A 15,409-nucleotide genomic window follows, 5' to 3' on the forward strand; every position below is an offset into this window, starting at 1 on the left:
CCAGGTCCTCTCATGGTTATTGTTGAGTTCTGCAAGTATGGAAACCTCTCCAACTATCTGCGGACCAAGCGGGAAGGATTCAGTCCTTACAGGGTAAGTAGCTTCCTTTGCCCCTAGGAACCTGTCTCATGTCTAGGGAAGGAAGACGTGTAGCCTGAAACATGATCTGACAGTGGGACAAAGACACCCTCTGTCTAGCAACAGATCAACTTTACACAGTGATCTTGGTTCATGTGCACGTTGGGGAAGTAATTTCTTTCTGCCATGGAAGATAGGTGCTTCCAGGCCAGAATTACAGTCTGAGAACAGGAAAAGACTGTGCAGCTTGTGGGTGCAGGGGTTACAGTGTGTGTTGCCTGCTGAGGTTTTTGTTTTGGTCTCCTTGCCAGGAGAAGTCTCCCAGGCTGCGTATTCAGGTTCAGTCCATTGTGGAGGCAGTGAGAGCAGACAGGAGGAGTCGTTCTGGGACTAGTGATAGCGCTATCTTCAACCGCTTTCTGATGCACAAGAGCCAGACAGCGCAGCCGATCCAGGAAGGTAATACTCCAGCCTTGGTAGCGGCTCCTCACCTGGTCCACCAAAGAAATGCCAGACTTGGCTAGCTTGGGGAATGGGTAGGGCATGACAGTGGGGAGCTGGGACCCAGCCTTGGAGCTGATCACTGTTGCGTGTGAATTCCCTGACCAGGGCTATTACAGTCATCTGTTGTCTCTTGTAATAGGCTCTCAAAACCCAGGAGGGAGATTAAATACCTTTGGATTTTTTTAGCCTAAAGAAAGGACAATTGAGGGAGATCTCAGTGGGTCCTCCCTAGGACAAGAATGATGAGCTGACTTTCAAAGTCCCTCCAGCCCTGTTCCCCACAACTCTAACTGACGTGTGCTGGAGGCTAGACTCATTCTCCTCATACTTGAGCAGGTTCTTGCCATGTGCTTTCTGCCACCTAAGCAGAAAATCCTAGAGGGGAGCTGGTTACTCCAGTCAGCTCTGAGGACTAGCTGTATCTCACCAAGGGGCTGGTTGTATCCCACAGTCCTGGAAAGAGGCAAGGATGACAAAAGACCGCTCACTGTCTAATCATTTTCTTGTGTTCCTGGACAGTGGATGACTTGTGGCAAAGTCCCTTGACAATGGAAGACCTGATCTGCTACAGCTTCCAAGTGGCACGTGGCATGGAGTTCTTGGCATCCCGAAAGGTGAGTTCACTCTTTCCTTCGCTCCCCTCTTCTTTTGTGCATGCCTGACCACAGAAGGCCTGCCTACAGCCACTTTACAGGTGACACAGAGAGAGATTCAGTGATCTGCCTCACTTCTCAGGAAATCTGAGGTAGCCCTCTGTACACAAAGATGGGAAATTAGTCTTCTTGCATTTCATCCTCTCCTCAACCATCTCCTTTTGAAATTTTTATCTTTAGCTCCCTCCCACTTCCACCATTCCCCCATTACAGCTCAGGTTCGCGAGGGGAGGGAGGTGCTCTGTACTTTCTGGTGGTGGTTACTGTCCCTCTGATTTTGCCCCTTCCTCTTTGTGTGCCTTCAGTGTATCCACAGAGACCTGGCAGCTCGCAATATCCTGCTGTCAGAGAACAACGTGGTAAAGATCTGTGACTTTGGCCTGGCACGGGACATCTACAAGGACCCTGACTATGTCAGGAAAGGCAGTGTGAGTGCCATCTTCTCAAACCTATACAGATTAGGCCCCCTTGAGGTGTTCATAATCTACTCTGGGGATCGAATAAACTGAGGAAAAGGTGAAAAAGGAGGAGTGGAACCACTTGTGTGGCCGGGACCCAGAATCATTGGCCCAATGACGTATGTGCTATCCTCCTCCTCCGCCAGCAGACCTCTGTCTCCTTCCTTCTGCCCCTCAGCCTGTTGTTAACTTAGTCATCTTTCTTTATACTCTTTACTCCCCCTTTCAGTGTCTTCATCCCTCCCTCTGGCCTAACCAAACCTCCATTCCTCCATGGAGAGAGGAGCAGGGCTATCAGCTCTGGTTTCCTTTCATTCCTTTCATCCTGTTGCTACAAGAAGGGCTGTCCTGGACATGTCCCTAACTGAATGCTTGTGCCTTGCCTCTCCCTCCTGCAGGCCCGTCTCCCACTGAAGTGGATGGCTCCAGAGAGTATCTTTGACAAGGTCTATACTACCCAGAGTGATGTCTGGTCCTTTGGGGTCCTCCTCTGGGAAATATTCTCGCTAGGTGAGTGCTAATGAGGGTGATGGGAAGAGATGTCGATGTAGGCCAAAAAAATATGGAGGCCATATCCACCCATGAACAAAGCGATGGGGAGACAGGCATGCAGAGGTGGCCTCCAGCTCACTGAGGCAGAGGAGGCTGTCTCAGGCAGCACTGAGGACATGGGCTGTTTATGAGAAGTGACCACATCTCCCAGTGTTTGGGGAGGAAGGGCAGTCTCAGAAGGACTGGTTTCTGATGGCACATTTCATGTTCTCACCCCTCTTTGAACCTCCTTTAGGGGCATCTCCGTACCCTGGAGTCCAGATAAATGAGGAGTTCTGCCAGAGGCTCAAAGACGGTACCAGGATGAGAGCCCCAGAGTACGCCACAGCAGAAATGTGAGTCAGAAACCTCACAGATCCCAGCATTGGTCAGAGCAAAGCCCTCTGTGGGATGGTAGAAACTTCCCAGATTCCAGCATAGGGCAGGACAGGTCCCTCTGTGGGATGCAAAGACCTTTCAGCCAGCATGGGGGACAAGCCAACACATTCTTCATGCCAGGCCACTGCCTGGAGGGCAAGACAGATGGGTTTGAATCCGGGCTATCTAGGTACCCTTGCATACCCACACTGGGATGGGTCTGTAGGTGGGCAATGTGCTTTCCTGCTCCGAAGGGTATCAGAGGTGTCCAAATTAGCTCCTTGTGCACTGTTATATTCGGTGCATAATGAATCAACCCCCCTTTCAGTAGGTCCATGTGGCCAGTGTGCTGGGGGGTGCTGAGCTCTCCTTCACGGTGCAGGTACATGCTGTCCCAGTGGGCACCACATGGGTAGGAGCTGCTGAGTGCAGTAGGAGGGGGTTTCTGTGGCATAAAACCAGCATCTCTTCTTGGCAGTTACCGTATAATGCTGAGCTGCTGGCATGGCGAACCCAAGGAGAGACCAACTTTCTCCGACCTGGTGGAGATACTGGGGAACCTTCTTCAGGAAAACGTCCAGCAGGTAAAAACCTCTCTGTGTCCCTGCTCAGCTCCAGACAGCTCTCTCTTTTCGCACTGCTAGCTCCCTCACTGTGCCCTTCTCTGACTCCCTGGCCAATGCAATACCTTTGCATAGGCCAAGGGATAACACAGGGTTTCCTGGACGTCTGTTTCCCAGAGCTACTGGAGAGCTCATTTCTGCAATAGCCCTCTAGCTGCATCCTAATATAGCTCCACTCTTTGCAGGGTGGGTGCCCTCTCAGTCGTCATTCCAGTATTTACATCCTAATACCCAGATGATTATTTGAAATTTTTCAGCTGAGTCAAGGCTCTGGCACTCCTGCCTCCCACATGCCTGCATAATGAAAACCAGGACTTCACCAGAGTTTCTGAAACTCTATGCTTAGATCTAAATGTCAGGGCCATGTGAACCAAACAACTGTTCCATTACAGCAGTCAGATATACAAATTCCTATGAAACTATTACTAATCACTGCCATGCAGTAACTCACCAGGACTTTTAACTGTGATGAGTGTGCAGCTCTGATTTTAATATTTTCTTGATGTTCCATTTCGTAAGATGATAGCTAAATGCTTAAATATGAGTACTGTCTCATCCCAACGTCCCTAATTTTAAACTTTGAGTACTGGATCCCAGCACAGGCATGACTAAGCTGCAGTGATGTGCCCCCAGAGCACACTGCTCTGCCCATGTAGGCTAGAGAACTGTAGGTGCCATAGGACTGGGTTGTTTTCCTGCTCACACACACCTACCTGCACCTGCAACATTCACAGCTGCTTAATGCAGAGGGCACAGAAATCTCCAGCCAGATATTTTGTCCCAGAGAAACAAAAGACATGAACCAGCAATTTTCCTCCCCAATTCTGACAGCTTCTTCTTGTACAGCCCTTTCTTGTGGGAAAGCCCTCCCCTTCTTGTAAGGCCACTCACCCTTCTTCCTACCAGGAAGGGAAGGATTACATCCCGCTGAACGACTCTCACAGCTCAGAAGATGATGGTTTCTCCCAGGTGCCTTCCTCTGCCCAGCAAAACTCAGATGAAGAGGACTTTGACATGAGGATACGCTGCCACAGCCTAGCAGCAAGGTGAATCCCCTCTGAAAAGGGCAGAGAGCACCCAGTAGCCAGCCAGCAGCCTGAGCTGTAAGGGAGCCTGAGACATATGGGGAGAACCGTGTAGCAAGATGCTGAAAAAATCCCAGGTGATCAGGTGTGATCCAAGCATTTATGCCATAACATCTTGCTTATAAAAGCAAAATCACTTTCCTTTGCTGATGAGAAAGAGCCCTTGATGTGTAAGCCTATGACATTCCTTCTCCTGCCTCCAGCTACACGTGCCAGTAAAGGCATTGTGGCCCATCGGGTAGATGAGGAGAGAAGGTGTCAGCTGAGCCTTTGCCCTTCTGCTAGTGCAGAAGCTTCATCCTGTCTGTTCCTAACTAACCCAAACAATTAGGCCTAAGTTTCTGTCTCCTGGGAGCTGTGATAGTGTGATGCCTGGGATCTAGATAACATTACTGTACTTACCCAAAGCCAGGTCATCAGGGCCTGATGCGATCAGGAAGTCTGGGTGCTCCCCACTGCAGAAGTAGTATGGGTTTAAGAGGCCTAAGATGACCCCTTTCCCCTCCCAAAATCCACCATTTGGGTCATCTGCCTCCCTGCGTACTTTGGTTGCAGGGAGAGGAGGTTGGGTTCAGGTTCTTCTTATTCAAGGCATTGACTCTGTTGGTTTTTACTGAATACAGTATGCTTCTGTCGGCAGATACTACAACTGTGTCTCGTTCCCTGGTTGTTTGACGGGAGGAAATCAGATCAGGTGTCCATCCAGGATAAAGACATTTGAAGAGTTTCCCATGACACATACAATGTACAAGGCACACCCGGTGAGTAGCACCTGAATGGGGTAGAGCAGGGGGCAAAAAAAATGTTCAGCTGTTTCCTGACACCTTTGCTGTTAAGATCATGGAAGGAAGATCACTCCTATCTAATGTCAGTCTGTCTGTGTCATTCCTGTTCAGTCCGTCCAGTCCTATGCACATTCATTTCTCCACCTGGCACATAGGGGTTTCTCTACAGCACAGCTTGTACTGCCTGAGTGTGAAAAAGGGAGGTTAGATCTACAGGCAAGGCCTATAAAGGACCTCAGTGAAGAGCCTGCTCTTCACCCTTCTCAAATCTGTAAACATGGCCTGGTTAAGCATGCTGAAATCCAGCCAGGACTAGGTAAATCCAGAGCGCTTGTCTGTACCTCCCCTATCTGACCCACATGGCAGTGTGCAGTAGGAGCCCTCCTGGCCTCTCCAAACTGGGCTGGTACGTCTATAGTGGCAAAATTTAAGTTGTCTCCTTAGTCTTAGAGGAAAATCTCACCTCTCACAGATTTGATGGTAATACATCTTCCAGGTAGGGAGCACTCTTTTATTTCCCAAAAAAAGTGGTACTTAACTGCACACACGAATCCTACCTTTGTAGGTACCGCTTTTAAGAAAGCACCTAAGAAAATCAGTTCCAGCAAGACCGTAAAGCATGCTGGTAAAGTGCCCCTACTCCTTTTTTCCCATCACAGATACACATGATCTCATCTCCTGAATGATTCCTCCTCCCTTCCCACTCTGATCAGTCGACAGGGATGTTACTGATAACTCCTGTTGCTTCCTTCCAGGACAATCAGACAGACAGTGGGATGGTTCTGGCATCTGAGGAATTTGAGAGGATAGAAAACCGACACAGAAAAGAAGGTGGATTCAGGTACTCCTTAAGTCTAGCCACTCAGACCTCCCTGCTGCCAAATGCAGTGAGACCAGGAGGCAGCTCTTGGTGTCTCCTTGTAGGGTATACCTCTTGGGGCTCTCAGCAGCAGCAGGGCTGTGGGCCCTGAGCCAGATAAGTCCATGCACACATTAATGAGAGGCAAAATGCATGAAGAACAGACCTGCCTGCTGCTTCCTAGGGTTTAAAAATATAAACTGTGCCCATTCAATGAGAATGTGTCCATTAAGATAATGAGGCACAGTGGAGTGACGGTGTTAATAAGACTTTCAATGCTTATTGACATTTTCTGGTGAAATATGTCAGGGCTTGTTCAAGCAGTGGCAGGTGGGATGGATGGAAACTATGTGGCTGCCACCTCCCTCTCCCAGCCCTGACCCATGTGGTACAGGGCCCCAGTGTGGAATTGCAGGGATGGTACAGGCCTTAGGACTTCCCGCGTGCCAGTACTGAGCCTGGCAGGCTGAGCTGGCACTCTCGGTGCTGAGGATGTCATGGATGGTTATGTACTTGCACCAGGCTTGGAAACTGGGCAAGAACCCGTCCAGCTCATCTCTGCTTGGTGCTGGAGCAGCCTGGGACCTTGTCTCCATGACAGTGTGTTGAGCGAGCCATGTCAGCTCATGTGTAGAAAAGACCAGTCCCAAGTCTCTTCCTCACCTCCTCTGCCTCCCAACATGAAATCAGACTGGTCATTGTCTTTTCCCTTAGCCATAGCCCTGTGGTCTCTCTGCTGTTGTATCAGACTGTCTCCTGCTTCTTGTCCTTGTCCTCTTTTCCTTAAGGCACGTTCCTGTTGTCTCCTACAACATGGGCTACCGGGTGTCCCGTCTCCTGGAAAACACTGCCCTTAAACCTCTCCTTGAATGTGTCCCTGCCCTCGCTCTTGTGACTTCTTGCCAGTCACCTGGTATTGGCAGGTGCTGAGATGGGATTGCTGATTTCCTCCCACATCTTCATCATCTTCCTTCATTTCCTTTCCCCCATCCTGGCTGTTGGTTTGTATCAGTTTCTGTTACTCCTGCCAGGTCTAGGACCAATAGAGGCAATGTCTCTTGTCTCTCCCAGCTCATTGGGGTCCCAACCTTTCCCTGGGCTTCCCAAAGGTATCTAGAAGAGCTGAAATAACTCTGTCACTGGGTTATGTGCAGATTTTTCACAAAACATACAGGCTGTGCTTAGGTTTAGAACAAGGCCTGGTGTTGTGCTTTGAAATGGAGGTGTAGGTCCATTCCTGACCCTGCCTCTGCCCCATGCATTAGCAGATGGTGTTTCCTGAAGCTGGGATCTCTCTAAGCAGGACAGAGGCTTTCCAGGAGTGCTCAGTTTGATCTTCCGTGTCTCTCTCCCTCACAGCAGTAAAGGGCCAGGCCGAACTGCGGAGCTGCCAGGGGAACAGTCGGACCTGCGGGGCAGATGTCGGCCATCATATGGGTCCCAAGTCGGAGGCCAGACTTTTTACAACAGTGAATACGGGGAGCTGTCAGAACACTCTGAGGATGGCAGCTGCACCCCACCTGGAGAGGGGGCCAGTCCCCCCACTCTCCACACCTCCTTCTTCTCTGAGCAGTACTAAATGGCATCAGGACCTGGAGGCGCCTGCCGAGGCAACCCTCTCACCCTCAAGGCACGTCATCAGGGTCACTCAGAGCTTCTCCTTCAACCTATGCCCAACCCCAGCAGGGAACCTACCCCGAACGGATGGGGAACACTAATGTCCTTGGAACCGCAGCACGATGGCCCACGCTGCACCTCCAGCTGCAGCTTCCCCGTGCCAGGACTGGAAGGAGCACCTCGCTGATTCCTCACGTTTCTTTTCTTCCTGCAGCTCAGACAGATGCATTCTGCCGGCGAGTGGGTGCCTGTGTTCAGCACTATAGCACCTTCTGCCTAGCATCCAGCCTCCACTCAGATCAGCTTCCCATTCAGAAAGCCTATTTCAGGTCAGATATAAATAGACCTGTCTTAGTCTCAAGTTTCTTCCTGGTGTGCAGTCTGAATGTTTTTCCTTGGATTGCTTCCTCCTCCTCTCCTCATGATGTCAGCTGCTGAGCTGTGGAGCAGAATCAAAGGGAAGAAATCCCTAGTGGTATTAGGAGCAAGAGCAGGACATTTAAAAGAAGTGTTCGGAGACATCCTGAGGGATCTTTGTAAATGTTTATGCACACTTCATTCCAGGTAGGTGCCAGCCTCTCCATCTCCTCTGCAAGCAAGATCCACATCCCTCTCATCTCTGCTGGGGGAAAACCTATCAATCTGCCTTATCACCCGGATTACTTTAGCCATCTCAACACAGCTAGCGCTGAGTAGGTCAGCAGCTGATGGCTACAGTCCTCCCAGTGAGATAAACAGCAACTATTTTTGCAGGGCCTGTGAAAAACAGGGTTTTATATGATCTGTGCTGGGAGCTGGTTACTCACAGGTCTGCTGCTCTTGCCTTCCCCTTCTCCCAGAGCAGTGCTGAGATCATTTGTTGCTCAAGTGAGAAATTAAAGCAAAGCTGTGTTAATTTCAGCTGGCTTCTAAACATAGAGTGAAAATGGGTTGTTTGCTGGGAGGAAAAGGATCAAAGTGGTAGGGAGTGAAATGTTTATTTTCAAGTTGCTGCAAGGGTTTTGGAAACAATGGAAGGAACAGAGCTCCAGCAATGAGGTGCCCTGGGTTGCATCCCCTTGTGTGTTGGCATCACTGAGCACGTGGAGGGCGGCACCTGGCCAGGGCTCAAGCCCCAATTCTCCTGGATGGACTGTTCTGCACCATGACGTTTCCTCACTGCCCGATGGGCTCCTCTCCAGTTTCTGTTGCAGAGCTGCCAGCACAGTGTACCTATCTCTGGAGGACTGAGGAACATTTATTTGCTAAGGAAACATCCCATCACTTGGGCCTTTTGTTTCTAAAAGGTACCACGTGAATTCAGAGCTCTGGGGAACCTCCGCAGCCCCTCTCTACAGATTTCTGCGCTGCTGCCTCACCACTTCCCACCTACTTCTTTCCATCCTGCTCACAATCCGAGAGCTCAGCCACAGCACGCAGTTACGTCACCGCCAGAGGAGCCTGGGTGAAGAGGCTCATCTGAACAGCTTGTCATCATCTCTTCTCCCACATGCCCATCCGTGGCTGGCAGAGCTCCTTGCACCAGGGCATCTTAGCACCGGGGAGTTTCTGCTTGTGGGGCCACACCTCTGTGCACAGAGCCAAGGGTTTGGTTTGGACTCTTTAAATTGTGTTTCCTGTCAGACGTACTGCTTTCCCAAACTGTTTTTCTTTTCCAGCAGAGGGTTTTATGCGTTTCCTGACGTGAGCCTGTGAGTCCTTACGGATGACTTTCCCAAGTCTTAATTATAGTTCTCCGCACAAGTGTAATGGGGAGATTTATTTAGCACATGGGAAATGCATGCCTGTCAATCAGATTCTCTAAGCCTGTGCAGAGCGCTTAATGTTCCCCTCCCTTTTCGCGTCAGCAGGATGACATGGCTGTGATTTCCATGGCAAAAAGAGGCACAAAGCTGGACCAGCTTGAGCCAAACTGGCTCAGGATGTGGAATTGGAAACTGCATGTGACAATGAATTCCCTGAATTCTACTGGTGTCCCCTGAAGTTGCCAGGAATTTAAACATCTTTAAGTAATTGTTATGACTCAGTAAGAATCCTCTGGCAGGAGATGCTGGAGAGCCAGGCCAAGGAAGTAGGACAGCCAACGGAGTGTAGGCCAGACCAAATTCTCCTGCCCTTATCTTGCCCTGGTTTTTGAACTGGTGGTTCCCTGACAGAAGGAAGGCTGCATGTGCCCCATGCTGATAGAGGTCTCCACCAGCATTCACATGGGTGGAAGGTGACAGACGGCTGAGTTAAATTCAGGCTGCTTGCTGGGTGACATGCATCCAAAGGACCCAGGCTCTCTTGTTTCCAGTGCTTCACAAACAGTTCTCTGCCTGGAAACACAGCCCCATCTGAGACAGGGCCCCAGAAAGAGCCCTATAAATAAAATAGTAGTTGAAAAACAGAATTCCAAAGTAGCTGCAAGTCCTTGTCCTTATGTGTGGGGTAGAAACGTACTAGCAAAGCCCAACACTTTCAGGGCACGGGCAGGATTCCTCAGCAGAAAGAGGACAGAGGCATCTGAGTGCCCTGGCTGGCTGTCAGCACTCCCAACCAGCCAGGACAGCTGCACTTTGTCTCTAAGGTTCAGCTGTAAATTGCCCACAAGCATCCTTGTGGAGAAGGGTTACTTCATTAGAGCCTTCGTTAAGATCCCCTGCTTCACTCTGGGGAAAGCACTGGTGTGGCACCTGGTTTTTGAACATTACAATCATTCGACTCCACAGAAGTTTCTCTCTTTTGCACCAATCTTGATGGGGGTGTGGTGTGGGGTGGAATCAGATCCTATTGTATCTGCATCAACAGCGTTGCATGAACAATGCAGCCATGATATGAGCAAATGCTGGCTCCTCTTCAGACACTCCTGCTGCTGAAGAACAATTGTAGTGTGGGATATTGAAGTGTTGTTGAGACAATCGTACTTTTGCTGTCTTAAAGGTGTACTAAAATTAGAGTGTACAAACCCAATACCGTTCCCCACACTCTTGCGTTATTTCTGGCATTTTTTTCTTTACAGTCTCCAGATAAGCGTGAGCATGAAATGAAGCTGGTCTGTTTTGGCTTTAAGATGTGAGGCAACAGTGTTGTCTGTCTTTCCACAGCAACAAAGGAGTATTTCAACTTTTGAAACCCAGGGTTCAATAATTGTGCCTGCTCCGTTCACAATGCACTCTGTTTTGTTTGGGCTTTTTACTGGAACTCAACATTGAAGCTAAGCTATTTATCATCCTCCTCCTTTAAAATGACTGTTCCCAGTCTATGCGCAGTCTCATTTTTCCTTACAAAGTGTTGGTGTTGAGAGGACATTCCTCCCTCACGAAAACAGACCGTTGGGTCCCCTACTTGCAAATACATGTGTGTCTTTGAAGAAAAACCTGTGTATCAAGTAACACTTCATTTATATTGCAATATTTTAGCCTGGTACCTGTTGTTGCTACAGCAGCATTCAATGTTTCAGTGGGGCTGCCTTTGAAGCAAGTAGGTTACAACATGGGTTATGTGTGAGTACAGAAGTGTGGTCTGTGTGTGTGAGCGTGTGTTTTGTGGGTGCGTGTGTGGGTGTTTGCATGTGAGAATTTTTCCTACCAGTCAGCGTATGTGAGTGTTTATAACTCACGTTGAGTCTTGTCTCTGGAAATTCACGGTTATGTATCAAACCAGTTAGAACACTGCTTTCTTTCCTCTCCTCCTATAGTACTTGTTATCCTTTGTCATTAAGAGTTTTGTTGTAATATCTAAATGTGAAAATGAATAAAGTCATAACTGGCAGCGGCTCTTTGCTTCCTGGAGGCCACCACTGCCGCTGCAGCACTCCCGCCTCCCCACGCAGCACCGGGCAGCCCGACCCTGGCCCAAGCAATTAGCACATTTTGGTTTTATTATTTTTACTTTTGCGTCGCTTTGCATTTCCCCGCATCCTCTAGGAAACAGCTGGCCTTTGTGGCATTTCCATCCAGGATGAAACTCGGTCTTTTCTCATGGTGAAGGCGGATACGCTTTGGTTAAGCTTGCTGACAGGAGCCGCCGACCCCACCGTCCAGCGCTTCGCCCCGCTGCCATCTCCCACAGACCCGCCACCCTTCCTCGCCGCCTCGTCCCAGGAGCCTCGGACACCCCCCCCCCACCCCACCCCCGGCCCCTCCTGCCCTCCTTCACCACACAGCGCCGGGAGGGACCGACGGCGGCGGACACCCGTCCCTCCCGGACACCCCTTTCTCCTCAGCGCCCGGAGCCCAGTCCCCAGGCGCCGAGGCGAGCCCCTCAGCGGGCGGAGGGAGGCGCGGCGGCGGCGCCCCGCAGGTGGCGCCATCATCCTGGCGGCGGCCGCGGGTCCCGGGGCAGAGCCCGGGCGGGAAGATGGCGGCGGGTGGCGCCGCGGGCCTTTGGCAATGTAAAACCTGACAGGAAAGCGAAGGGCGGGCGTGAGTCACGGGCGGGATCTGGGCTGAAGGAAGTGTTGCGCGCCCGGGGAGCGCTGGAAATGGATTTATGACCATTTCCCAAAAAAAATAACCAGGAGCTGGGGTGAAGCCTGAGGCACGGCTCCCTCCTCGCCCCTGTGGTGACCTGCAAAGACCCCAGTGCCATTTGCCTGCCAAAAAAAAAAAGGCCCCCTGAGGAGCGGCCACTGGCAGAGGCATGGCTGCCCTATGCAGGGTGGGGAGACGTGGTGATGTCCCCTCGGCTACGGCTTCTCCACCACCATCCATCCCTTCATCCAGCTCCACCACCAATGAAAGCGGCCAAAAGGACATTTTAACTCTCCTCTCCCCATCCAGATCCTGCCCATCTGGGGAACGAAGAGATCGAAGCTGCTCTGATCATGAAATACCCCATTTTTGTCCATCCTGGAGCAGCGCTCGGCTGCTCCTCTCCTGGGGTTCCTCTCCTGGGGCCACGAGCCCTCGGCCGCTCCTCTCCTGCCTCCCAGCCTGTCCGTCGGAGAGGAGCGGCCGAGGGCTCGTGGCTCCACGTGTGGCACAGAGCAACCTCCCGGCTCTTGTTCCGTGAGGAGGGATGGCACCAAGTGGACAGCCCTCACACAGGGAGTCGAGCACGGCAGACCACCTATCGCCAGCAGAAACGCAGCCCGGAGGAAACTGGACAGGGCGAAATGAAAAGCAGCTTTTTGTAGTGGTTAGAAAAGGGAACTGGGAAGTCACTGGGTGGGCCCTTCGGGTTTTTTTTGTTTCTAATGTGGCCAGTGAATGTTTTCTCACTGCTTTTCAAAAGTGCTTTGAGATCCTTCTCTGAAGGTCAATGCAGTAATAGCAAGGAATCCTTCAGGTTCCTAGGACTCCCTGGCCCCTTCTGAGGACATTTCAGCAATAAAGCACATCACTTTGCATCGAAATGATGCAGAGCTCTTACTGCTGAAAAATCAAACTACTGTCTGCACTGCAAGAACGACGGCTCCAAACCACGTTGTGCACGGTGCAGTATCAGTGTGTTTACCACAACTCTCACTCTGGCTGGGGTGAAAGTTTGGGTGAAATGTTGAGGGGCCATTAATAGCATCTGGTTCCTCAGCCAGCATTAACCGAGAAGAGCAAAATTAAATTTAAAAAACGTGGAGGCAGAACATTCAGCTGCCGTTTCAGAAGCATTTCCTGGATTGTACTGACATTCTACAGAGCTTTTTATAAACAGCTTCTCAGAGGATTTTACAGAGCCAGACACTACATGCCTTTAGCAGAGCCCATAGGTCCACTCTGCTCCGAGATGCAGGTTTGCAAGCCTGCTGCTTTCCTTGGGAATGGCACGGGTCTCTCCAAGGCCAGGATTACAACCACCACTTGCATCTCAATGAAATAAAGAGACTGTGCTTTGATGGTGTTATCTTACACGTGCATGTGACCAGGTGTATCGCAAATGGATAAATTACAAAACCTTCCAAAAGAGAAGTTTAATAAGATACTTAGGTTAAACACCAGACTTATCGCAGGGCCCTCCCGAGCAGCTGGGGAAGTCACCAAGGAGACGGTATCTGAAAAGAACAGCAGCACAGCTATTTGTTCAGAAATTTAGAAAATATCCTAACTCACAGCCCTGCAGTACTTGTTTTCTTTGCCACGAATAATTTGCAGATAGTTTGCCTTTCAAAGTCCAAGGCGGCCATGACGTTATTTTGTTACATCTCTGAACAGGCTTAAATGCTTGAACTGTGACGATAGTTAAAGACAGAGTAACTCATCACAGTATTTCATGGGATTAATGTTTATTTAAACATCTGAGTATTTGTAAGATTTCCCATTCTAGTACACCAGAAGTGAGTAGCTCTGAACTGGGTAGAGTGACCACATCCTGACACAGAGGCTGTGTTCCTGCCCCGACAGCCCTTTCAGCGTCAACTGGACAGACTGAACACCCTCCACCTCTTTTTCACACATACGGCCCTTTTTCCCCCCATTTCAGAGACCCTTTTAAACCGCCTCTCCTATCTTTTTGATGGCCAGCGCTCCCGATCTGGAAATTAAAGACACCGACGAGCCACGGGAGCCCGTATGTGTCCCTACATCTAATTCCTTGAAGAACCGTGGGTCGCTAGAGCCAAGCGTTCCTTACAGACGTCGCTGAGGCACCAGGAGCGGCCAGGCCCGGGCACAGCCTCCCCACCGCCCCAGCTCCCACCACCGCCATGGCCGCCCTCCTCCACGCTGCCACGCCCCTGGTGACGTCATTACACAGAGCCACGCCCCCCACCCACTAACCCCGCCCCCTCGCGGGCGTGGCTTTCGCTCCTAGCCCCGCCTCTCGCCCTCGTGGCGCTGGGCGGGGCGTGGCGCGCCTGCGCAGTGTGAGGAGCGCCGGGCTGCAGTCGAGGCGCCGGGCGCGGAGCCGGCGGCTTGAGAGCGGCGCGGCTGCGGGAAGGCGCGGGGGGCCCGGCCGCCCCCGGGACGGGACAAGCCGAACCGAACCGAGCCTAGCCTAGCCTGGAGCGGCGGCCACCCGCTGCGGCTGCCGGCCTGGGCAGCGGGATGCGCTGCCCGCCGCACTGAGGCGGCGACGAGCCCCGAGGCGAAGCGAGGCAGTGCGGCGCGCCGAGCCGAGCCCAGCCTGAGGCGAGCCCCGCGGCCGTGTGTGAGCGCGACTGAGGCGGCGGCGGCGGCTCCTCCCGGCGGCTTCCTCGGGGCCGTCGCGGGGCTTGTGCGGGGAGGGGGCCGCGGCGCCGCCCCCGCCTCCTCCCCTCCCCTCGCCCGGCACTGGCAGAGGCAGGTGGGCGGCCGGGGCTCCCCCGCGGCGGCGGGCGGGCGGACGGGCGGCATGAGCGCGGCGCCCTGAGGGGCCGGCGGAGAGGGGGTCGCCCCGAGCAGCCTCCCCCCATCGCCACCCCGGGGGGCCGCCTTCGACGGATCGGACTCGGCCGGGACCTGCCATGACTCCGCTGGCTCCTCCCATGGCATGAGCCCGTGCTCTCCTCCTCCCCCCCCCTCCGCCTGCTTTCGGTCTTTCTCCGCTCCTGGGCTGTCAGATGGGATAAAACACACCCGGGCGTGTGGGGCTCGGCGCTGCCGCGAGGGAGCGGGAGAAGCGGCGGAGGCAACCGGTGACGGCCGTCGGTTCGCCCGGAGTCGAAGATGAGCTGGCGGTGGGCTCGCCAGCACCGGAACGGCGGCTCCTCCGTCCTGCTGCTCCTGCTGCTCTGGCACTGCTGGGTCCGGCCGGCCGGCGCCGACAACGCCAGCCAGGCGTACTACACCGCCCTCATCAACGTGACGGTGCTGAGCCCCGAGCGGGGCGGCCCCACGCTGCTGAGGATCGACCGCGGCCGCTACGGGCAGGATTCCCCCAAGGTGGAGGTGAAGGGCCTGCTGGTGGCTCCCGTCCCCATCAACGGAGGTAACGCTTCCTTC

General features: G+C 52.4%; 2 protein-coding genes across 6 annotated transcripts in view; both read left to right on the plus strand.

Moving 5' to 3' along the window:
* The window catches only part of FLT4 (fms related receptor tyrosine kinase 4), a 60,670-nt gene extending 49,346 nt beyond the window's left edge, over window positions 1-11,324 (plus strand). The window contains exons 20-30 of one of the 2 annotated variants that reach the window (XM_049829821.1): window positions 5-93; window positions 390-537; window positions 1,102-1,196; window positions 1,541-1,663; window positions 2,092-2,203; window positions 2,481-2,580; window positions 3,081-3,186; window positions 4,132-4,271; window positions 4,951-5,071; window positions 5,851-5,936; window positions 7,314-11,324. In XM_049829821.1, the coding sequence (XP_049685778.1) occupies window positions 5-93; window positions 390-537; window positions 1,102-1,196; window positions 1,541-1,663; window positions 2,092-2,203; window positions 2,481-2,580; window positions 3,081-3,186; window positions 4,132-4,271; window positions 4,951-5,071; window positions 5,851-5,936; window positions 7,314-7,533 (1,340 nt within the window). In that variant the 3' untranslated portion in view covers window positions 7,534-11,324. Of the gene's footprint in view, window positions 1-4; window positions 94-389; window positions 538-1,101; window positions 1,197-1,540; window positions 1,664-2,091; window positions 2,204-2,480; window positions 2,581-3,080; window positions 3,187-4,071; window positions 4,272-4,950; window positions 5,072-5,850; window positions 5,937-7,313 lie in introns of both variants that reach the window. The other variant, XM_049829822.1, reaches the window with a different exon arrangement.
* Window positions 11,325-14,607: 3,283 nt separating this feature from the next.
* RNF130 (ring finger protein 130) overlaps window positions 14,608-15,409 on the plus strand; it is a 49,269-nt gene continuing 48,467 nt past the window's right edge. For 2 of the 4 annotated variants that reach the window (XM_049829829.1, XM_049829831.1), the window contains exon 1: window positions 14,628-15,395. In XM_049829829.1, coding sequence (XP_049685786.1) covers window positions 15,134-15,395 — 262 coding nt within the window. In that variant the 5' untranslated portion in view covers window positions 14,628-15,133. Of the gene's footprint in view, window positions 15,396-15,409 lie in introns of all 4 variants that reach the window. The other 2 variants (XM_049829832.1, XM_049829830.1) reach the window with 2 other exon arrangements.

The sequence above is a fragment of the Accipiter gentilis genome, chromosome 26, assembly GCF_929443795.1.
Source record: "Accipiter gentilis chromosome 26, bAccGen1.1, whole genome shotgun sequence".
Lineage (NCBI taxonomy): Eukaryota > Metazoa > Chordata > Aves > Accipitriformes > Accipitridae > Astur > Astur gentilis.